Source organism: Mirounga angustirostris, unplaced genomic scaffold, assembly GCF_029215605.1.
Source record: "Mirounga angustirostris isolate CCGP_5_RB_7025 unplaced genomic scaffold, mMirAng1.0.hap1 SCAF_3, whole genome shotgun sequence".
Classification (NCBI taxonomy): Eukaryota; Metazoa; Chordata; class Mammalia; order Carnivora; family Phocidae; genus Mirounga; species Mirounga angustirostris.
This window is the reverse complement of record NW_026991711.1, coordinates 166,786,625-166,811,671: the sequence shown is the minus strand read 5'-3', so window position 1 is coordinate 166,811,671 and position 25,047 is coordinate 166,786,625. Positions and strand designations below refer to the sequence as shown.

Below are 25,047 nucleotides of genomic sequence, written 5' to 3'. Positions count from 1 at the left end.
ACATTGTATTGTTAAAAAAAAAAAGAGAAAGAGAGAGAAGATAGTAGGAAGGGAAAAATGAAGGGGGGGAAATCGGAGAGGGAGACAAATCATGAGAGACTGTGGACTCTGAGAAACAAACTGAGGGTTCTAGAGGGGTGGGGGATGGGTTAGCCTGGTGATGGGTATTAAAGAGGGCACAAACTAAATGGAGCACTGGGTGTTATATGCAAACAATGAATCATGGAACACTACACCAAAAACTAATGATGTAATGTATGGTGATTAACATAACATAATAAAATTAAATTAAAAAAAAAGGATCCTGTCACAGGAAATAAAAAACTTTCAGAAGAAGTAAAAAAACATGTCCTGGATCTCAGATCCACCCCCTGGCCTCAGAGCCATGTGAAACCCCCCAAGAAACCTATGATTGTGCCCTAGACTCTTGGAAGAATCCATGTAAGAAGTTTCAGGCAAGCTAATAGCTTGCATCTCCATCTGTTCCCTTCCAATTTTATTTGCCCATAGGCTCAATCTTTAGACATAAATTAAGCTTTGTAGGTCAGAGTTCCTATAATACTTAGAGGTCCAAGTTGTTAAAAGACAGTCATAGATACTAAAACACAGGCTAGATGAAAGCTGATAATCCATGTTCCAAGGCATAGCTCCCTCATTTTTTTCTTGAATATTGCATTGGTGGTCACACTAGTTTTCTTCTCTCCTAGGCTGACTACTGATGAGACCCCAGCATTGTCTCCTGACAATGCCACAATTGTGGAGTTGGCATTTTTATGTAAATAGCTGTTCTCTGATTCATTAAGCCCTATTGCCCCTGACATTTTTTTTCTTTCTGACCCTTATCAGCCACACACTGGCAAAACAGGAAGAAATAAAGAGGACAAAGAAAGGCAATAAAAGGGTTACAACCAAGAAGTGTATTGTGACTGTGACCAACAAGGAAATTTAGAAATGGGTGACTGAACACCCAAGGATGCTGTGTCAGCTGGTTACAGCTACAACATTTGTTCAAAGCCTGACAAGTGCTTAGCACCATTTCAAGGTGTCACATAGAGATACATAGGAAATGACAGTCATAGACACTACCTTAAGAGCACTTGCAGTTTAATAGACAAGATAGCACAATTAAATGCCTATATTCTTGTATATGTACAATCTGGCCCTTGCTTACCTCTCTCCTTACTCTTTATTTCTCTCATAGCACCTGTTACAAGCTGCAATATTCAGTTTATTTATTTGTGTTCTTGATTATTATGGCTCCCCTGAGCCAGAGTTGCCCTGTATGCAACAGTGTGTCCATTCTAATTATTTATAGCTACCATCCCCAATCTCACCCACTGGAATAGAAATTCCAAGAGGACAGGGGCCATGTCTATCTTATTCACCACTGTAACCCTAGAGCTTAGCAAAATATACCTAGCAGATTCTGAAAAAGGATTTACGAATGAATAAATAAAGACAATATTAAATAAAGCCAGCAACGACTATATAAAAAGATTATGTAATATCTTCTGAATGATGCTACTAATTCAATAATACAAAATTAAACGTGAACCTGGTTCCAAAAAAATGAGCAAATTTTTCAAAATATGTAGATGAGAAAAAACATCTTTAGGCCCCAGGATAGCTGCGCTGAAACTGACCACAGATGCATAAATGTGCATGGCCAAGATCAGCAGAACTTCCCAGCAGACCTACAGATTCATGAGTCACTGAACTTTGGAGTGGCTCGGTGTGGCATTGTTGCAGCAATAACTAATAGTATACTCTTTTAAAGTAATAACTGATTACCAGCAAAACACACCTGAGAATGCAAACATGATCCCTCTTTATTGAAGTGGAAAGTATCTTTAAATTCTTTGATTCTTCTTTAGCCTCAGGCAAACACCTTCCCTGCAGCCACATTCTCATGCCTGGGGCTGAGCAGACCTGGGTAGGATAGACTCAGAGAACAGACATGAAGGAGACCAGCAGGCCCAGCACCACGGCAGTAGGTGTCCCCTTTCCAGCACCATCTGAGTCCCAGTATTTCTCATAGACATCATCCAGGACAGAGAGCACGGCCTCCATGGTCTCCTCGCAGGTGGCCTGAATCTGCGCGGCTGGCAGAACAAATCCATGTGTACCATTGTCCCTCAGCTCAAACGTGTATGAGAAGGGAATACCAATGTCCCGAGCCCAGTCTCTTGAGGCCCCTGATGTGGTATCTACAAACAAAAGCATGAAGGCAGAGGTAGAAATTATACTGCGAAAGGACAGGTTTCTATGGCTATTTCAGGGAATAAAGGCTCAATGCAGCAACATTAGTGAACTTTTTCATATTAAGGATTCTCCCTCTCATTAATATGACACCCTGTGGGGCAGGAAGTACGTCTCGTTTAGCCTGTCTCCCCTCGCCACCTCCCAGAATACCTAGCATTATGCTTGGCATATAGCAGAAGTTTGGGTAAAGTTTCTCCGCTGAATCAAAGACTAGACAACCTATTATTACAAGGCAAGTGAACTGACATATAAAGGAACAGAAGTAAAATGAGCAACAAGGAAAATATTATGCAAATATTATCCAGGTGGTCCTCAGGTGGGTGGAGGAAGTTGTGGCTGGGGATGGGGAAAAGCTGCGCACTGTCCTTTTAACTAAATTCTTTTCTGTGTAAGATCCTTTCTCGAGGCCCCACCTGCTTTGCTTTCTCAGACTGATAGGTCCTCTGAGAACTGAATCAACTGACCAAGGGTCACTGGAAAACGTCCTTCCTGTTAACTCCTGTACCTTCTCACTTGCCGGCTCTTTTTAACTGAAGCCAGAGGGAGTTCTGGTCTGAGCCAGTGTATTAATTTTTTTTCTTTTAGCTCACACTTTATCCCTAGAGAGCATAATTCTGTATTTGTACAGACTCCCTTTTATCCTTGGTCATTTTGATTTGTACAACTTCCTGTTGAACCCAGGGAGCTCTTCCGTCCCTCTCCTGCCTACCCCACTCCCCAAAGTCCACTGGCTTCTTTTGTGCCTTAGATACTATTGAAGAGGCAAAAAAAAGCTACTTACATAAAATATCTGCACTCGATCCAACTCTATAATTGGTTCCATGCTTTTTTTTCAATGCATTTGCTGCCTTCTGTCCAACTTGGATCTGTAGGTGGGAAATGCAGAGACAGATATCTGGTGTTAAAAATAAATCCAACAATCCAGAGGGTTGGGTATTTTGTCCAAATCCATCTCCAGAGTTCCAGACCATCTTTCTAACTTCCCATTGGACCTCTATACCTAGGTAGCCTTCTGGTACTTCAGACTCAACACACTCACACCCAATTTCATCATTCCCCCACTAATAAAGCTGTTCTGGTTTCCATATTTCTGACTTATCTGCTCCCCCAAACACACATAAAATCCTGCAGTCACCTTTGACTCTCCTTCTTTCAAATGTTACCAAGTTGCATTTCCAGCACCATCACCCTATTTTAGTCTCATTACCTCTGAAATGGACTATTGTCATCTTTTAGTAAGTTTCTCTTCCTCTCACCAATCCTTATCCCAGTCGATCTCTTCTGGATTCCAGGTGAACTTCAATAGAATAGAACTATGATCATGATCCTGCCGAAAAGCCTTATTCTTAATTGCCCACTGAATTAATCACAAGCTTCTCAGTTTCACATTTGAGATCCTTTACGATGTGGCCCTAGCCCACCTTTCCCACACCATATTCTTTACATCCTACCCTAGATGATAGTCACTCTCAAGTTTTCCCACTGTTCCCCAGACATGCCCATTTCTTCAGACTCTCTACCTTTTATCTGGATATTCAGTCCACCTGGCATGCCTTACCTCTTTTCTCTGCCTGTTGAAATTCTACCCAACCTCAAAAGACTTTTTCAAATGCTGACTCTTCCATGGGACCTTTCCTCATCACCCCAACTAAATCCTCTCTCTCCCCACTTCCCCCCCACCACGTGGCCCTTTGTTCATACTTCTCTTATAATTCCCTTCTTATTTTTCCTTATAGGTATTTGATACTTATCTCTTATAGGCTTATAGGATTTCAGAGCTAGAGGCTACACCCCTCCCCACACCTACCACCATGTCACCTGACTGCACTGGAAATCTCTCAGAACTGAATGATTTCTAATGTCTCAGCCTTGCTCTCTGCAAACCTTTTCCTGAGATCAGAGCCACTAACACTGAGAGATCCAAGTGTATTGGCTATGTCTATTAACCTTCTGATAAATTTCTTCACATACCCTTTCAACAGTCTTTCAATAGTCTTCTCTAAGTTTTCCCCACCCCAGACTCCCTAATACCTCCCCTTAGATTTTACACAAACACCACCAAAATCCCCTTGACCACTCCCTGCCTGGACTGTGATCCACCTTTGCTTTCTTTACCCCTTAGGGCAGCCTGACTGCTTTTGCAGGTGCATCAGCTCCTCTGACTTCTGACTAGTGATGAGTCTAACTTTAAACCTTCTTGGTCCTGCATTGTCCTTCACTGTCCAGCTGAATCCTGGGGTATGACAGAGCGGTGCGTGGGCAGAGTAGGGATAGGCATGGTGAAGTTCAAAAGGAAGAGTAGAAAAGGGAGTAAGTGGTGGTAGGTCATATACAGCAGCTGTGAGCAGCATTCTTAGGGCACTTGGGACTTTCTGTGTATGGCAAAGATAAAAGAAAAAACATTCAACTGAACATATGTTCAAGAGCTTTGCCTCCTCTTTACTCACTACTGAGAATTCTGTCTTGGGCCAGTCACCTTCTCTCTCTTCCTAAAAAAAGGATTCTAAGTCTGGCTTAGGTCCTGGGCTCATTGTCCAGAATGACATGATTGGTAAGAAGGGCTTGAGAAGTGCATGAAATAAAGCTGGTTTGAATAATTTACACTGCAAAGAGGTACAAGAGCTGTTTTTGTAGATAGAAGAGAAAATAAGAAGGAGAAGAGAGTCAGAAAGAAGATTTCTGGAGAGATAAATTCTGCTAACGAAATAAAAATGAAGGGTGCAGAGAAAGGATCAGGGTAGTTGTTATCTGTGAGTGAAATGAAGAGCATGAGGCGGGGAGGGGGAAAGAGTTGCTATGATTTACCAGCTACACTCCCTTTTGAAGTTCTTTCAAAGTCTGGTAGAGACATGAATTGCCTTTAATTATTTTTAATTCCCATATGTTTCTGCATTTCTCTGAATGAAACTCCATGCTAACTGGTCCACGTGGGACCTTAACTTTTATTTGGGTTATATGCATCAGCTCCAGGCTACATTTTCCTTCCAAATGACTCTTGCATTTTTTTCTTGTCTGTTCACCCCAGACAACCATTTCTTTTTTCTGATTGCCAGCCTTTACTTATTTTATCCTATGTAATTCCTTTCCCTCACATCCTGTGGGGTGGGAACAGTCTTCCTGCTTTCTTCTTCTTACTATGGGGAAGTTGATAGGAGTAGGAAGTATAAGGTATATGAGAAGTATACAGTTGTGACCCTAGGTTGTAGACTTGGTTCTTTCCCAGAAGATGAAATAAAATCCAAAGACTCTGACTTCTATCCTTAAGGGTGGACCTCCTGATTATTCTTCCCTCTCCTTTTGACAATATACCACATGGCCATAGGGAGCCAATTTCTCTGCTGACCTTCTTCTCAGCCCAAAGGAACGTTAGTCAAAACAGTAAAAATCCTCTTGCCAGTAGTACATGATTTACATTTCTAAAGACCTCAAGCCTCCTTAATAACTCCCAGAGAGTTTCCTACAGGCATATATTCACAGGGAGGCACACAAAAAAGGTTGATGGAGGCCCTGGCATGTGTGTGGGAGGAAAGAGCTTGGGATAGGAGCTAGAAGTTGATATGGGAAGAGTTCAAGTGGAAAGAATGTCAGCATTTAAAACATTAGAATTTTTATAGCTATTCTAATTTCCAGAGCAATTTAGAACAGGGCTATATATAGTTATGTTTCCCCTACATAGTGATTGCCAAGTTGTCTATCATGCAGTATAATATTTATCATGATTTCTACAAATTTTTGGTTTTGTAAATATATAGAGATTAATTACTAGTCTCTGGTAGTTGTAAATAGTACCAAAAATGGAGATCTCCTTCAACAGTTGGCTTGATTCTGTGTCTTTGTGCACTCTATCAAAGCTTACTCATAAGAACCTAAAACAACTGCTAGCTAGCTTCAATGAGGTTGACACAGGTGGCAAAATTTTCACACTGTCTTTTTATTGACAGGTCTTGGGGATGAATGTTTATGCTAACTTTTTAGCACCTGAGGCTGTAAGAGATACAGAATGGAAGTGCCCTTTCTCAATTCGATGTGCCCACTTCTGCATATGGTACTAAAGGGTTCTCGGTAATTCCCACCTAACCCTAACCTTCCAGCCGTGGTGACGTCAGTGCCATAGGTCTCTCCTGCCATTTTGCCTCCTCTAGTCTGTGGCCAGAGGGCTCTAACCAGAGAACCAACAGCACAAGACCCTCTCACCTTTGAATACAAACTTTGCAAAATGGTCATATAGTATCTGTTTTCCTGAGCCAAGAAGGGAACAGAATTCCCTAAAAAAAAAAAATACCAGGGGTTACAGTCTGCTTTTTTCTGCTGGTGGAAGGCCTGGTCCATTAAAGATCTATAGTGGCCTGCCTTTGGTGGTTCATTCGTGTTTGTCACAGATCCCTTTGAGCAGAAAGTAGACATCTACAACAAATACCACAGGAACTGGGAGATAAAACAAGTTCTGGGCTTCTCAGCTGAAATCTCTGTTTCTGCAGTTTCCTTTACTGAAGAAATGAAATTTCTAGAGCTCAGGAATAGGAGGAAATAGGACAAAGTGATCTGGTCATCAAAGTTAAAAGGAGCTCCTAGAAGTCGCATGCCCTTTCCGAGCAGAGAGGCAGTATGAGGAGGCTGAATGAATGTAGCCTCTGGAGTCTGAAGACATGAGTTCTAACCTGGGCTCTACCAATCACTGTCTATTGTTAACTCAAGGTCTCAATATCCACAGCTTCAAAGGGAGCTTATTATATTGTCATCTGGTCAGATGAGATAATGGTCCTAAAATCCCTTTGTAAATTGCAAAGTGCTAAGCAAATGTTAGTTATTGTCACATCTTGCAAAATGATCACATAGTACAAATGTCCAAAAACACTGTGAGAAAGCTATTGAAGTACTACTGGATATTCTTGGTTGTTGGGAGAAGGGCTTCCTCCAGCAAAGATCAGTAATTGTTTTTCTTTTTATGCCCAGACATGTGTTCTCCGGGTCATGCTCCAGTGGGAGAGGGACAGGACAGGTGAGAGAACCATTGGGTTCCCAAGCCTCTGTGACCTCAAGACCAGAGTGAGCTTAGCCTCCATCCATCCCAGCATTTATTGATAATGAGGGGTTTGTTCTAAAAAATAAAAAAGATGAGCAGAGACTAACAAGTGTTGATGAGCACGTGGGGGAAATTGGAACCCTGTGCACTGTTAGTCGGAATAGAAAATGGAGCAGCCACTTTGGAAAACAGTATGATTGTTCCTCCAAAAATTAAAAACAGAACTGTCATATGATTCTTCAATTCTACTTCTGGTTATATACCCCCAAAGTTGGAAGTGGGATCTCAAAGAGATCTTTGTATACCTATGTTCTTAGAAGCATTATCTGCAGTAGCCCAAAGGTGGACACAATTCAAATACGTACTGACAGATGAATGGATAAAGAAAATGTGATACATACATATGATGGTATATTATTAAGCCATAAAAAGGAAGGAAATTCTGACATATGATACAACATAGATAAACCTTGAGTACATTATGCTAAATGAAATAAGCTGGTCACAAAAAGATACTGTATGATTCCACTTGTACGAGGCATCCAGAGCAGTCAAACTCACAGAAAATGAAAGTAGAAGGGTGGTCTACAGAAGCAACGGGGACCAGGAGTTGTTTTTAATGGGTACAGAGTGTCCACTGCGCAAGACGAAAGAGTTTTGATCAGTTGCACAATAATGTGAACATATGTAACACTACTGAACTGTCCACTTAAAAATGGTGAAGATGGTAAATTTTAGGTTTTGCGAATTTTGCCATGACTAAACGTAGAAAAAAATAATGTTTTTTTAAGATAACAAATATTACAACAATTCTAAATGTGCCCTCCCTTTGATTTGTGTCCGCTGTCCTCAGGTGCATGAAAGGGCAAAAAGACCGGTCCTATTCAGCAGTTGTGCCTGGTGCTTGAGTAAGCACAGCTTCAGAGGACCCGGATGTAGTAAAGGGCACCTTCCCTGCACCGGCTTGGACTTCACTGGCACTTCTCCTTACACATATCCCTAAGCAAATACTAGAAGCAGAGTATAGAAGAAAATAAAGCCTTGCGTTTAGCAGAGAAGAGAGCAGATATTATTTAGCCATGTTATTTTAGATATGCCATATTCCACTAACTGCTGGCAAGTTCTTTAAAGCACGGTTCAAAAGCTATAATTGCTGAACGGAGCTTCAAGAGAATTTACAGAAATGAAAGCACATTCCTGCAGATTATTAACATAATCGTCTCATTTATATTATAGACGAATACCTAAGATGTCTCCCAACTTGACACTTTACGAAACAGGTAGTTAATTAATGTAGGTAAAGCAGCATTTAACCTGAAGCCTTCCCAGCAGGCGTCTGGCAAGGTGTAAAAAGCACAAGAAAGAAAATAAGGAAGAGCAGAGAGAACAAAAGCAGGGCTGGAGCCAAAATCTTGAAAATGGAAACTAGAGAAAGGAAAGCCAGGGTCCCACGGGGGCTTTTGTAAAGGCTCTGGTGCTATGGTCTTACCAGTTCCTCATGGTTACTGGACTTATTTTTAGTGTAGCCATAAGGCGTGAGAATGAGCTGCCCATACGAGTGCATGGTCAGGAAGCACACAATGCTCTCCTTCTTGCTCTCTACAAAGCTGGAAACAGCCTTAGTCTCTGGCTCCGATGCTGGTCCTGTCCCACAGAATGTTAAATCGTGGCAGTCTTTAGAGGCACCAATACCTGGAACATACAGAAAACCACGAAGAAGTCAACATGATACCAGTTTAGAATGGACTGAGGGCAAGGAGTCACCCTTGCTCAGGGCAACCTGTGGGTGGAATTGGGGCTTGCCCTGGCTTAGTTCAGGTTAAATTAGTGAGCAAGGGTAGTCATTCAAGGAGGAACTCAGAAAGGCAGGAGGGCTGACATTCAGATTTAGAGACAACCTCCATGCTTCCATGGCCCACAAAGGAAGACGCAAAACAAAATGGCATTTTCAGTCATGTTTTACTTAAACCTGTGGTGGGCCCTGAAATAGATGTTTGGGAACAAGTTCTTGGGTTCCTAGGTCAGGCTAAGTCTCTCTCACTGTCTTACTGGCTTCCATCTCAGTAGAGCTATTTTGCAAGGACACAGTAGTCTGTTCTCCTCAGTGATGATAATAAGGACCAGCAGCTGAGCACCTTGTACCCACTGGACATGGTGGTTAGCCCCTCCTCTGTGGCAACTCATCAAATCCCCACAACTACCTACTGATTGGATGGTAGGACTACGGCCCACATTTTAAATAAGAGAAACCTAAAGCAGAAAGATGAAGCGATTTTTCCAAGACCACACAGCCGCCGAGTCTGAATTTTAACCCTTGCCATCTGGTTTTTAACCAGATTGCTCTTAACCATTTCTACCTCTTTATTTGCTTCTGATTCACTGGGCATGTTGAGATTCAGAAACATGAACATGCCTTAAGGAGAAGGAAATGTTTGCCTTATTTACTTCTGCCTTCCCACTATAAAAATAATCTGCAAGGATAATTCTCTGATTTTTTTCATTTTATGAAAATTCATATATTTAAAAATAAAGTGATAGATTTCAAACATATTCACTTTGATTTAGGTCTTCTTTGCCCTCATTTAGCCAATCCCACTTGAAAAGAGTCCTGCACTTGAGTGTTGCTGGTTCTTCCTGCATAGATAATGTCATCCCTTAGGGTGAAAACACTGGTCAAGAAGTCCAGAGAGCTGTGCAAAATTAGATGCTTATTTTTGAAAGTTTTATCTCTAGTAATTCACCTCCATCCTAGCTTCTCTTTTCCATTCTTTGCTCATCAAGTCATCAACTAAACGTGTACTTACTACACCAGGCCACATTGAAATTTCGATTGAGATCTGTCCCAAAACATGTGCCATTATTATGGGACGAACGGGATTTCCTCCAAAGCCGATCCTGTAACAGAGGAACATAGAAAAGCTGCTGTTCTAGGGTCTCATAAATCACAGTGTTGGGGATGAGTGGGTGGCCCTGGAACATAAAAAATAGTCCCTAGGATTGTCTGGGAAAATTTCCTTTAATATAACAAAGCTTGTGCCTATAATTTTTAGTCTCACAGATGGGCCAGCAACACCCAATAACAGGAACATCTGTCCAATCCAAGCGTACCTACATGTACACTATCAAATTGGAGGGAGTATGGCTTTTTCCTCATGAGCAGATTAGCAGTGCCTGGTGGACGTGATCTGCTTAATCAGGGAAAGCTTCAGAGAGTCATTTTTTATGTCCGAGTGATACAGGATGAAAGGTAAATAGCTTGGCAGATGGAAAAAGGCTGTTCCAGGTGTATCAGTGATGGTCTCTGCACATTTCTGGAAGCAGAAGACTGATGAGTGGAGATGAGCATAAAGACAAGTTTCTCCAGACAAGCTTGGAGGGAAGAATTTGATTTATACCCAGGCTGAAAGGCTGCTGCAGGAAAAAGGGTCCCAGGAACCGCTTTTGGGAGAGTAAAGGGGAAAAGGGAGGAATGGATATTCTCTAGAAACGGGTTCTTGTTTGTGGAGTGATCCACTTTCAAAACATTTTAAAGAGGAAGTTTTCTTTTTTTTCTTTAAGATTTTTTTTGTTTGTTTATTTATTTGAGAGAGAGAGCACGCGAACAAGAGTGGGGGAGGTACAGAGGGAGAGGGAGAAACAGGCGACCCGCTGAGCAGGGAGCCTGATGTGCGGGACTCGATCCCAGGACTCTGGGATCATGACCTGGGCTGAAGGCAGATGCTTAACCCACTGAGCCACCCAGTTGCCCCAAGAGGAAGTTTTCCATTAACTAAAAACTTTATGAGATGTTTGCCCCCTGTGTGAATGATCACAGTGGAAAATGAAAGTTGGGTTAGAATTTATACATCATTTGTGCCCCTCACACTTCAAAACTGGGTGGTTACAAGGTAGTATATGAATTTTATACCAATCAGAGAGGCAGTCCACAAACTTGAAGGAGGTGGACTTGGAGAAAAGTTAAATCTGGGAATATGTCAAAAACAAACAAACAAACAAACATAAAAACACGTGCTGGATTTCAACTCTAACAAGGCCCCCACTTTCTCCATCCTAAACTTGATGTAGATTGTTGGCTTAACAATACTGAGTTGATTTTTATCCCAAATGGGGTTTTTTTCTCTACATGGCCCCAAAACATTTCTGTCACTACAATGACTACGGTCAGAAAAATGAACCTGAGTCAAGATCTAGTTCATGGATTCATCCCAGAACCTTACTCGATGTACTCACAGTTGTCCAAGTATAGATATAACCATCTATGTTAAGAACAGGAAGCACGTAGAAGTCCAGGTTTCTAAGGAACCTTCCTATCCTTGGGTTATCTTTATAGTTTTGTAGAATCTGAAAATTTAAGAGAGAAACATTTGAAATGCTCCCAGGAAGAGGTCTTTTTTCAATTTCCTAACAATTTCAACATAATTGTAAGAGGTGATTGCAAATGGAACCTCTACTCTCCTGCCCTCCAACCCTGCCTCAGTTGTCCTATTTGTTATGGTAGTGATTCTCAAGATTTATTTTCCATCAGAATCACCTGGAGGGCTCGTTAAAATACAACTGCCTGGCTCTCCTCCCCCACCCCACCCCCTTCCCTTAATTCACTAGGTCAAAGGTGGTGAGGTGAAGCCCCAGAATTTGCATTTCTCACAAGTTCCCAGTTATGTTGATGCTATTGGTCTAGGAACCACACTTGGAGAACTGCTCCTTGTGGGCTTCTTTCTGTTGTGGTTTCTGACACAAAGATTATCTTATAGGGTATAGCTAATACATAACAATTCACTGAGCTAGGTATTTTCCACATGCTAAATCTCTTCATCTGCACTATAGATCCCCTAAAGAGGCCATTCCAAGCTCCTTCTGCAGGTGAAAAACGAGGGGTCCTGGTGTTAGAAAATTTGCTCAAGACTCTCTGAAAAAGGCAGCACCAGGCTTTACTCATCTCCAACTTCCGCGATGTATTGTCTTCTTCACTTAGATATGTGGTTTACCTTCCAGTACAAATTATTGTGGAGATCATAATACCTAACTCAGTTTTCAGTGAAGCTACTTATAAATTCCATTTCCCTTGGGGTGAAGGAGTAACTCAGTAGAGAGCTGCATTGCCTACCTGAGAAAGAAGGAAGCTTTCTAAACAGCTAAGATGTGACAGGTATTTTGTTGGACAATTAACCATTATAAAAAAGCTAAAAACACCTACTTCTTTCACAAACCATTGGCAAAAAGCTGGGGCAATCCATTCCCTGGCATGAATTCCACAGTCCATCCAGATGATCTTCTTGGGGTTATTGGATGGTTGGCTGATCTGGAGGGGACATCCGTACTCTATTACCAAACAATTGCTTATAATCATAAGCTGCTGTGCAAAGTTACCAGGTTTTTTATTCCCCTACAGGTCCCTTTCTTCCTCCACTCTGTGATTCCAAGCATGAGGCAGGGATGATGGGAGAGACACCCACCACTATCCACTTCTGGTCAACCCAGTCTTCTTTCATTTCTCCCTGTGCCATTCTTGTGCCTCAGTCTAGCCTCACTCCAGCAAGAAAGATCCCCTCCTCTTTCAGAGGGGTGGGCCAGGTAGGAATTAACCTGGCAAGTGTGGATTCTCTTTGATGGAGAAGAGGTCGTGAACACTACCAAGTTTGTCACAGTCACGTCTGCTTTGAATGTAAATGGCCTAGACTCGAGCTGTTCATTGAAAGCCACTGGGAGCTGGGCTGACGAAGGCTCTACCTCTTTATCAGTGAGAAATTTACAAATTGGGATAAAGACAAGACTGGATCCATCATATTCAAGGAGCTTTTTCCCTAGAGCCTCACCCATTTTCCTAATCCAGCCAGCATATTTCCTAATCCACCTTTTATCTTCATTCCCTCTTATAATTACCCTTTTTATGAGTACATGTATTTGATTATATATTTTTCTTTATTGCTTCCTTATTATATACCAATTCTACTCTTTAAAAGAGCCCCAGGCAGAGGATATCTAGATATCTTTTTTGGCTGATTCAGCTCTGAATTTGACGGCCTATCCAAAATCAGGTAGGTAGGTGCCCATGCTTAACATATTAGCCAATCATTCACTCAGATCCTGGGTAAATTCAATTTCAGAGCCAATAGATTTTTTTGTAGTTCTAGATAACTCTCAAATTTGGGAATGTGCTTTGTAAATTAACATGTCCACAGTAAGTGGTAAGAGGGCAATGAACTAAGTAATTAAAGTAATTTCCAGCCTTTTCACTCACCTTCAAATAATACATGGGCCGGATCTCATAGGTCATTCCTAGGAAATGCTGTGTCACCACTCCTGTGTACTTCTCACTTATCTGGATCATCCACTGATAGATCTGAAACAGCCAGGGAGGACTGTGGATATCAATAAGAAAATCGTTTGCTTGCCTCTAATTAAGATAACTGCTTCTCTCATTAAGATACTGAACTCTGGACTATTCGCTCTAGCTAAACAAACTACAAGACTAAGCCAATGAACTATGCTGACGCCCTCCCATTTTCTGTAAAGATCGACTCTGCCACCCAATCTTAGAACACCTACTGAACTTTACAAATAGGTTATTGAGCATTAGTAGATTCAATAATCCACTGATAACACTTCAGAAACATCGTATCCTTCAAATGGCCACACACCTCTAGACTTCCATGTGGTACCCAATCATGCCAGCAGTTTCAGGTCAGGCTGACTTGGGGGGATCCTTTTGGATCCCAACAATATCCTTTGCTAATGCCTATGGATCCAAGATTAGAGAAGAGTTGGATATGCCCTTCACAGAACATGCCAATAAAAGTTTCTAAATCAATCCCAAAGTAACATTTTGATTCATCTGAGGAGACCTGAATGGATGTTGAATTAATTAAAAGTCTTACACCATGCTTGGAAAGGAAGGGTCTTCTTATACCTTCACCTGTAAGTCAATAATGTGGGGTTCTGTAATGGTGAATGGACTGAGGGAATTCATAAACATAAGCTATATTAAGATAGCCATCAACACATGACAGGGTAGTCCCACACTCGGTTTCTGTATAGTTGAAATATCTCTACAATAAGAGTTATGGTAAATAACCATAATTAATTTGGGATAATAAATATTTTATTTGAAAATCTTAGCATCTCAATTGACATTCTTTTTAACAGATAAAGTGCATTATTATAACAGTAATGATATGTCAGTGGAGTATTTTCAATTCAGTTCTGTCAAATGAAGAGAACGACAACTTCTCACATGGGTATTGTGCGTGCTTCTTGATGGGCTGGGTCAGATGAAGGTGTCATGAGCCCTGGGAAGGCTACAAAGAAGAGCTCAACAGCAGCAATTATTTATCTATTGTTTAATCAGAAGTAGTGTAGTGTATTCCATTTACTCTCACAGAAAAGCTGCAAGATCAGGACTGATTTCCTGTTTCACAGGTGAGGAAACCAAAGACCAAAGAGGTTAAGTGTCTTGGTCAAGGTCACAGAGCAAGTGGTCAAGCCAGGTGTGATCTCTCTCCTATACCAGAGCATAAGCTTTCTATGGGCCTTCCTGGACCTTGTTCAAATTTTTAGAATCTTTAGTACTTGGGGGTGATTGTTATAAAAGAATGTATAAACTCATTCTTGCATTCTTTAAAAAAAATTCTGGAAAATATTAATATACTCCCAAATGCTGACAGAATAAATGGTAAAACGTTTTTGGAAGGACACTTGTGTATTTATATAAAAATTTAGATATGCTTATCCTTTAACCCAAAGACTCTATGTTTAGAAATTTATACCTCAAAAAAAGCTTTGCATAAAGTCACACACACATACCTCACAAATATGCATATATAGTAGCTAATTTTTTACTGTATCCAGTTTCAAAAATAACCAAACTCATCTTAGTAGTGATACAAGTATTTCTTTAAAAGAAATTTTCCCCTCTTAAGAACTACTGCCTGCATCCTTCACATCCGACAAGAAATGCCACATTTTCAGCTAAATGTGATTGGATCACAAGGCTTCTCCACTGCATGTCCCACAGCCATATACACATTGTCCTTGCCCTGTTTAAACTGGCTAACCAGGGGCACCTGCGTGGCTCAGTTGTTAAGCATCTACCTTCGGCTCAGGTCATGATCCCAGGGTCCTGGGTCGAGGCCCACATCGGGCTCTCTGCTCCGCGGGAAGCCTGCTTCTCCTTCTCCAACTCCCCCTGCTTGTGTTCCCTCTCTTACTGTATCTCTCTCTGTCAAATAAATAAATGAAGTCTTTAAAAAAATAATAAACTGGCTAACCACCTGACAAACAAGAACAAGGGTTAACTTTAGTCCATGTTCACAGGAGTAAAACTGGCTAGAGGATTCTTTTCCCTGTTGATTTGCCTTTTTATTTAATATGATAGGATTTATAGCTTTGATGGTGGTGATCAAAAAATGATTTTCTGCAATCCCTTGAACTCGGTGCACGGGCAAATCTCTGCCTCATATTTTGAGACACTCTAGCCTATGCATATTAACAGTGAACCAACCCTCGCCCATCCTAAAGTAGGCGTGGCCACCACCAAACTCCATGTGTCCTTGCTCACCTCTTCCATTGGGTGATATTTGGTATAGGAATAGGTGTCCAGGCTCTTCCATGGGTTCACTGTCTCTTCCACAACCTCTCGTCTGGGTTGTGCTAGGGATCTGCAGAAGAAAGTCAGACTCAAAGCAATGAAGAAACTAGAATACCATGAGGATTGGAAAGCTGATGAAAAAGGTGGTAGAAAGCACTGTGAACAGGATTCGGAGGAGAAAAGTCAGTGTTAGAGTCTTCTCACTGTGACTTACTGACTGTGAGATCTGGGGCAAAAATTGAGTCCCTCCAAACTGTAGTTTCTTCATCAGTAGAGTGAGGTGAGGACAGCCATTCCAATCTTGCAGGGAAGCTGGGTAATTCAGTAAGATGTTGTGGGTAAACATACTTATAATTTGTAAAAGAAATAATAGCTAAGATTTATTGAACTGAAATGTATTACAAGACACTCAAGCAATTTAAATCTCATTTACTTCTCTTGAAAACTCTGAGATAGGTACTCTTACTATCCCCATTTCCGAGATGAAGAAATCGAGTCACAGGGAAAGTGTTATTGGGATTGACAATAACTGACAATGGACAGCCTGATTGAAGAGACTGTGATATTTTTAAAATTATTTTTAAAAACATTATTGAAAAACATTATTGAACATTATACCCTGTAGACCCATTCGTGTTGTTGCAAATGGCAAGATCTCATTCTTTTCTATGGCTGAGTAATATTCTATATAGAGAGAGAGAATATTCATATATATATATAATGTTCCCCCCCTACACACATCCTCTTCCGCTATTAACACATCCTGTTCCACACCACAATGGAACATTTGTTAGATTCAATGAACCTACATTGACAGACACATCTTTATTTCCCAAAGTCCATTGTTTACGTTAGGGTTCACTCTTCGTGTTGCACATTTTATGGGTTTAAACAAATGTATAATGATATGCATCTACCATTGTAGTATCATACAGCACAGTCTCACTGTCCTAAAAATCCTCTGTGCGCTGCCTGTTCATCCCTGCCCCGCCCCCCCAACCACTGGCAACCACTGATATTTTTATTGTCTCCATTGTTTTGCCCTTTCCAGAATGTCATGTACCTGGAATCATACAGTGTGTAGCCTTTCAGATTGGCTTCTTTCCTTAGTAACATGCATTCAACTTCTCTCCATGTCTTTTCATGGCTTAATAGCTCATTTCTTTTTGGAGTTGTATAATATTTCATTATCTGGAAGTACCACAGTTTATTTATCCATTCACTTACTAAAGGGCATCTTTCTTAATTGTTTAATTGGCAATTATAAATAAAGATACTACAAACATCTTTGTGCAGGGCTTTGTGTGGGCATAAGTTGCCAGTTCATTTGGGTAGATACCAAGAAACATGATTACTGGATCATGTAGTAAGAGTATGTTTAGTTTTGTAAGAAACTACCTTCCAAGAAACTGTCTTCCAAAGTGGCTGGACCATTCTGTATTCCTACCAGCAATGTATGAGAGTTCCTGTTGCTTCACTTCCTTACCAGCATTTGGTGTTGTCACTGTTCTGATTTGGGGCCATTCTAATAGTGTGTAGTGGTGTCTCATTGTTTTCACTTGCAGTATCCTAATAACATATGATGTTGAACATCTTTTTGCAGGCATACTTGACACTGGTGTGCCTTTGTTGGTGAGGTGTATGTTCTGGCGGTTTGCCCATTTTTGACTCAAGTTGTTCATTTTCTTATTATTGAATTTTAAGAGTTCTTTGTTTATTTTAAACAACAGTCCTTCATCAGATGTATCTTTTGCAAATATTTTCTCCCAGTTTTTGGCTTGTCTTCTCATTCTCTTGACATCGTCTTTTGCAGAGCAGAAGTTTTTAATTTTAATAAAATCCAAGCTATTAATTATTTATTTCATTGACTGTGTTTGTGGTGTTGTATTTAAAAAGTCATTGCCATATCCAAGGTCATCTAGGTTTTCTCCTATATTATCTTCTAGGAGTTTTTTAGTTTTGCATTTTACATTTAGGTCTATAATCCAATTTGAGTTAATTTCTATGAAGGGTATAAGGTCTGTGTCTAGATTCACTTTTTTTTTTTTTTGGCATGTGAATGTCCAGTTGTTCCTGTACCATTTGTTGAAAACTTTAATTTGCTCTATAGTGTTATCTTTGTTCTTTTGTCAAAAATCAATTAATTATATTCATGTGGGTCTATTTCTGGGCATTCTATTTTGTTCCATTGATCTATTTGTCTCTTCTTTCATCAGTACCACATTGTCTTGATTACTGTAGCTTTATAAGTCTTAAAATCAGGTGGTGTCAGTCCTACAACTTTGTTCTTCTTCAATATTATGTTGGCTATTCTGAGTCATTTGCCTTTACATATAGACTTCAGAACCAGTTTGTCAGTATCCACAAAATAACTTGCTGGGATTCTGATTTGGGATTGCATTGAATCTATAGATCAAGTTGGGAAGAATTGACCTTTTGACAATATTGGGTCTTCCTATATATTTATATGGAATATCTCTCCATTTATTTAGTTCTCCTTTGATGTCTTTCATTAGAGTTTTATAGCTTTTCTCATATAGATCTTGTACATATTTTCTTAGATTGATATCCAAGTATTTTATTTTGGGGGGTGATAATATAAATAGTAATATGTTTTTAATGGAAAATTTCTCTTGCTCATTGCTAGTATATAGAAGAGCAGTTGACTTTTGTACATTAACCTTGTGTCCTACAACCTTTGTATAGTTACTTATTAATTCCAGGAGGTTTTTTTGGTCAATTCTTTCAGATTTTCTACATAGATGGTCATGTCTTCAGTGAACATAGACAGTTTTATCTCTTCCTTCCCAATCTGTATACCTTCTATCTCCATTATTTGTCTGATGGTATTAGCTAAAACTTCCAGGGCAATGTTCAAAAGCAGTTGTGAGAGTGGACATCCTTGCCTTGTTTCTGATCTTAGCAGGAATGTTTCTAGTTTTTCACCATTAGGTATGAGTTAACTGTAGGTATTTTGTGGTTACTCTTTATGATGTTGGGCAAGTTCCCCTCTATTCCTAATTTACTGAGTTTTTGTCACAAATGGGTGTTGGTGTTTGTCAAATGCTTTTGCTATATCCACTGATCCTGTATCATGTGATTTTTTATTTTTTGCCTATTGTTGTGATGGATTACATGAGTTGATTATCAAATATGAAATCCAGTTACTGGATTGACTAAATTTCAATTTTTTAACCTGGTTCATTTAGCACATATACTACAATTACCCACTGTAATAGAAATCAATTTCCCTACACAATTCTATGACTTTAAACTTGGAACTACATTTATTATTTTTAATTGTTACTAATATTTATAAGAATAGCTAATATTAATAAGAATTGTTATTCTCAATTTAATAAGTTCTTTACCCTCAAAACTGTAAATGTTTTATTACACTGTTGAATGAATTTTACCTTATTTACTTTGTTCAAATGAAAATCTCATGAGATAGGATTGTCTAAATAATCAAGTTAAAATAATGAAAATGAATTTTAGGAGATTAAAAGAAGCAAATGTAATTAAAATTATAATAGTTGAGGAGCAATATGTTTCTCCATGTTATTCAGGGTTTTGTTTCTAATAGTTATCATTCATTTGATTTTTTTCTTAAATAAGCAAGAGTGCTTCATTCAGAGTGAGCAATTCTAATATAAAATATACGTACTGGTGGAAGCAATATATTGAGGCTGGTTGACAAAACATACTATCATTTTATAAAGCAAATATGTACAACCATTGGTGTGTTTAAATTAATAAAAATTCAATCAGGAGCACAGTTCATGTCTTTATTAAATAATCAGGAAATATATGTATATTATTACCAGTTAAACTTTACTGAGCACTATATGCTAGGCACTGACAAAAGCATTTATATTATCATCTTTTTTAACCCAATCAACAACCCAAGGGGTTGGTACTCTTGTTACTGTATACAAAATCAGTAATAGATAATGGTAGTAGAAAAGTAGATTTCTTTCTTACAGACCTTAAAATCTACTTAAAGGAATAGACATAAATACATGAAAAGCAAAATAACTGAGCCATTAAATAATAAGGCATGAAGTCTGATAAGAAAATTGCCTGATTGACTACCAATTAAATGGTACACTAAGTGTATTGAAGACAAGGGATAGAGAATTCCTAACTCAAGCATAGTCAGTGATAACAACCAGTGTTGTCCTAGTAATTATGCATGCCAGCACTGTTCAAAGAACTTGATATATACACACTTACTTAACCCTGACAAAAATCTTTAAGGTAAATTATTCCAGGTTGTTGTTTTGTTCTGAAGATTTTGTTACATAGGTTAAATTATGCTTTTATTATACCCTAGAGAATCAGCATAAAATATTTATTAGCCCATTTAAAAAATTGTCTCACTCTGATTTGGACTACGAAGAAAGAAAATAAGTATCAGCATTATAAAGTCACTAGAAAACAATTTCAGTGCTTTTTCAGAAAGGAGAGAGCAGAAGAAATAAAGCAACTGAGAAGGATATCTTTTCAGTCCTCCCTTCATCCTTCCCCACACTGGCTATCCTGCCTGTCCAGTCCTGCCCAGAAATGAGATAATCAGAGATGGTGATGTTCAGAGCAACCTTGTTCCATCCTTCATACAGTTCAGCAAATGTTTGGGTCTTTATTTATCATAGTTATCTACTCAGTGGGGTAGGAAAGTGAGTACACACAAAGCAGGGCTGGTCCCAGTGAATTCCTGTTTCAGTTGGGTTGGTATTCCCTGGCAATTCCACAATATAGAATGGAAGAAATTAAAGGTAACTGGATACCACCAAGAACCAACATTTGGTTTTCCCCCAGCTAACGTCTGTCAAATGTGTGAGTGCCTTGCCTCCTAAGCCCGGCTTTGAATGACTAGGTCCACGAAATATGCCCAAAAAACCCACAAAAAATTGTATGGGATCTGAGTGAAAACTTCTGCTATTAAAATTGCTTATCATTTTTACATGAGATTAAACACAATACTTAAACTCCAGAAACCCAAATACTTAGTTCAAGCAATGTTTAAACCATACACTTAGAAAAGACAATTCCTTGTTTCTAGGCAATTTCTTGGGTAATGCATAATGCATGCGAAGAGGGAGGAAAAGCTGGCTAATCCCCCAAATTATCACCAGTCTCATCTCACCAATCAAATGAAAAGATTATTGTACTTTGTGTATTCTTTTTGAATAGGAATTCATAAAATGTTTAACAGAGAAAATGATCCTTTGGGGTACATTTTGAATAAATACTATAAATCTAAGATAGTCTAGTGAAATTTTGACTGGAATGTATAAAGAGGCAAGAATCTAATGAATACTGAGGCAAATTTTGTATTTTCAATACTTAGTAAGGATACAGTTATATGAATATTTCATGACGGTAATGTATTTTCAAACTTTTTTTTTTCTTCTTGCAAAATTAGCATACACTTATCGTGGAAAATATAGAAAGTACAGAGAAGAGAAAAACAGAAAAGAGAAGGGAGGAATAATGTTTAATAATCCCACCTCCCTGAGTTCATTCTTGATATTTTGGCATATTTCTCATCAATCTTTTATCTGTGCATATATTTTTTTTAAACACAGTGCAGGTTATATCTATATATAATTTTGTATTCACTCCTTTGTATTGCATAATATTCTACCAGAAGCATTTTCTCAAACCAATGAAAACTTTTTATAAACATTATTTTTAATGACTGCATAATATCTGACAGTAGGTGTATATTACATAACATCGTTTATTTAAATATTGTCATCTATGCTGGATATTAAATCTATTTCCCCTTTTGGTTTTTTGCTATTGTAAATAATTCTGGAGTTAATGACTTTTTGCCTAAATCTTTGTGCTCATTTCTGATTATTTCCTTGAGCTACATTCCAGGAAGAAGAATTAGTAGGTCAAGGAGGATGAGTATTTTCAAGGCATTTGATTCATACTGCTAAATCCCAAATGATTCTACAGATTTACACTTTTATTGGGAGTGTGCAGTATATATGAGTCCACCTCCCTAACTACTCAAAAGGAAGGTTACAAAGCTTATAATCTTTGTTAATCATAGATTTTCTAAACTATTATTACATCTTATGTAATGAATAGAGTATAAGAAATGGCAGGTAACCTACGTTTTGCATTGGTAAGAGCCATACAAAAGTGAACATTATTTTCTATTAGTAAATAATAATGAAGATGCAAACAGCCACTAAGGACCAGGACTAGAAGATTTAAAATGTTTTCCTCAAGTGCAGTCAGAAGCTGCACTTGAGTTATCCAATGGAAGCCAGCCTAAGTCCTACTGCCTGAGCCACATCATTTCCATAATTTAACCTGGGTTTGAAAAATATTTTTTTCAAATCTTCACTAAAGAATATTTACAAAATGAATAATTGAAGGAGGGGGGGAATCACCAACCAAAGATAACAATGACCATTTTGGTACATATTTTTTCTTTTATTTTTCTAAGTATTTTATTACATTTCCTATCCTGCATCTTGCTTTTAGCATAAAACATGCCTTTTCTCATGCTATTAGAATTTTTTTGTAATCATTATTCTAATGGATAAATAATACTCTATTGTCATATATCACATATCAACATTTATATAACTTAATGTGGGACATTTAGGTTATTTCCAAATATTATAATATTTTATATAATATTTATGTTATAAATAAAGCTACATCTCATTGCATAAAATTCTTTCCATACTTAATTTTCTCAAAATAAGTTTCCAGAGGCAGGGATCAATGTGTAAGTATCATTCAAACAATGTGTGAGTTTTAAGGCTCCTGATATTTTTAAGCAAGGTGATTCTTTTTCCCAATCAAAGCTCTGTGATATATGTCTTTGTCTCTAATTTATGAATGAAGAATATCAGAAAGATCAACGCAGTATCTATATGAAACTAAGTAAACTGATGGAAAACATGAGATGGCAATGTCCAGACAGGTTTTGGTGCCGTGGAGATTGTGGGCTCTCTTTATATAGCTGAAATCAGACTGTCTATGAAGCTAAAAGATAAGCTGAGATTGCACCATTCATCCAGGGCAAAAATCAGAGTGAATTTCCCTGTTCTGGGAGAGTGAGTTTGTTGCAAGATTCTTTTAACCATGAAGCAAAAGAAAAAATACTATCTATAACCACACATGCTTGATGAGATATGCCAAATGAGCAGGATGAACCATGTGTGAACAAAGGAAAACATACACTTTATATGAAAATTATACCACACACACACAGAATTTAATATATATTTAAAGAAGTTATAATTCATTATGAATAAGAAAGAACACAAACATAAGCAAATAATAAGAGTGGACAACTTATAAACTATTAAAATGAGTAATAATCAAGACAAAACACTTAAATTTATTAGAAATCAACAAAATGCAAAGTAAGTCAACTGGGTATTTTCACATGTAAACTGATGCCATTTTTCTAGAGGGCAATTTGGCAATGCAAAGCAAGATTCTCACATTTTTCTCAGCTTCTACCCAGGAATTCCACTTCTTCTAACTTACATTAAGAAAATAATCAAAGATTTGCAAAAAAATGTCATGTGGCTGAATGCTCACCATGGCATCATTTGTAAAAATGACAACATAGAAATCAACCATATGCCCCATAGGGTAGCAATGATGGAATATTATTTTTGGTTTTGTTTTAAATGTATTATGAATGTCATAGGAAAATTTCTATAATACAATTTAATTGAAAATTTCTGGCAACAGTACTGAATACATAATTATCTACCTATCTATCCAAAAATACTAAGAGTAACTATATCTTGGTGAAATTTTAAAGACTTTAAACATTTTTTTCAAAAATTAGAATAATCTGATTTACCAATTGTGAAACTGTAAATGAAGAATATAGAATTTTCATTATAATTTCCTTTTTTCAATCACAAACAAGACATATCTATTGGCATTTATCATATTTTGTGCTGGAAAATGAAGATATTTATTCATTTATGTTGAATGATAAAACTTTATTTTTCTCATCTCATGGTGGTGTTTATGGGTAGGAAGAGGGGAAAATCCAGCTACACTAATCTTGAAAAAAGCTTTCCATTTAGACAATCTAAGTCAAGATAGTCAGCCAGTCTTCCAACTTCACACTCACCCATCATATCCCAGCCCCTCAGGAACCAGGATCCCCAAGAGGTAAAGGGTCCCAAGCAGAGGCTTCATTCTTCTGCAGAGAGAACTAGAAAATCCTAGGCTTTTCCTGTAGGTCAATGAATCAAGCATCTCTGAGAATGCATAAAGGCGGAGGCTCTTACAATCAAGATAAGTCAGTTAATGGATGTCTCAGCAGAATTGTAAGTGAGCAGGTGTTTTATTAACTCTGTCATGTCCTCAAATAGCTTTTTTCTTATATAGTAGAAAACACTACCATTTGATTTTTCATTTCTCCTTGAAAACCAAATTTATACAAGCTCTTGGCCTCAAGAGATCCAGAAAGAAGTTTCTTCCCAATGTGAAGTACTCATTTCTAGGAATCCCCATCACCTGTACTTACTTAAGAGCTAATTATTCCTGCTGTTCCTTCCACACAGTTTTCTGGGCATAATGGGTTGTGTGTCTTCTGCCCTGGGTATGGTAGGCACGGTTATTATTAGGATTTCCACTCCCCTCTTAAAGCTGTATTTTAGATCAAATACCTTCTCTTGTTCTGAGAGATCACACCACCAGCTTCTTAAACAAATCCAGGTCTCTCCAAATCTGAGCAGTGAAAACATTTTAAACCCTTTCTCAAGTGGATATTCTCACAAGGCCCTCTCACATAAAGGACTATGTCAGATAACCCACCATGTTTTCAGACAAACCTAGATATGCCTGAATCTCAAACATGACCACTAAAAAGTAAAAGCTCAAGTTAAGATCATTGCTAAAAGTCTAATTGAGCAAGGCAAGCTTTAGTGCTGCAAAGTAGATTTAAACAGTGTCCTTGGCATTTGGGGGCCCAGTCTAAATCCTTTGTTCTGTTCATTCATTCACTCACTCACTCATTCATTCTACAAAAATGTAACAAGTACCCACTATATGCCAGGGATTAGTACAAAGATGAAAACATACCAAGATGAATGAGGCAGACCATGTCTCTGCTTTATGGAACTCAAAATAGAGTTGAGAGAACAATAAACAAGTGTACAAAAAAAAAACCAAA

At 38.5% G+C, this 25,047-nt stretch overlaps 1 protein-coding gene across 1 annotated transcript; it reads right to left on the bottom strand.

The window, feature by feature from the left end:
* Window positions 1–1,944: 1,944 nt before the first annotated feature.
* Window positions 1,945–25,047, bottom strand: CPO (carboxypeptidase O). Its single transcript, XM_045867359.2, has 9 exons — window positions 24,001–25,047; window positions 15,840–15,939; window positions 13,524–13,625; window positions 12,480–12,584; window positions 11,516–11,626; window positions 10,090–10,180; window positions 8,775–8,977; window positions 3,044–3,128; window positions 1,945–2,207 (listed from the first exon to the last, which is right to left on the bottom strand). Exons 1-9 carry the CDS (start codon window positions 24,126–24,128, stop codon window positions 1,945–1,947), a joined length of 1,188 nt encoding a protein of 395 aa, XP_045723315.1. The 5' UTR covers window positions 24,129–25,047.

What these genes read in the sequence shown, in the direction of transcription:
- CPO (XM_045867359.2), bottom strand. Translation starts at nt 24,128, where the DNA reads ATGCTTGATTCATTGACCTACAGGAAAAGCCTAGGATTTTCTAGTTCT. An exon ending in GCCAATGGTTTGTGAAAGAA is followed by an intron (nt 11,627 to 12,479) that starts GTAGGTGTTTTT and finishes TTAAATTTTCAG; the next exon opens with ATTCTACAAAACTATAAAGA. An exon ending in CCAGTAACCATGAGGAACTG is followed by an intron (nt 3,129 to 8,774) that starts GTAAGACCATAG and finishes TCCCACCTACAG; the next exon opens with ATCCAAGTTGGACAGAAGGC.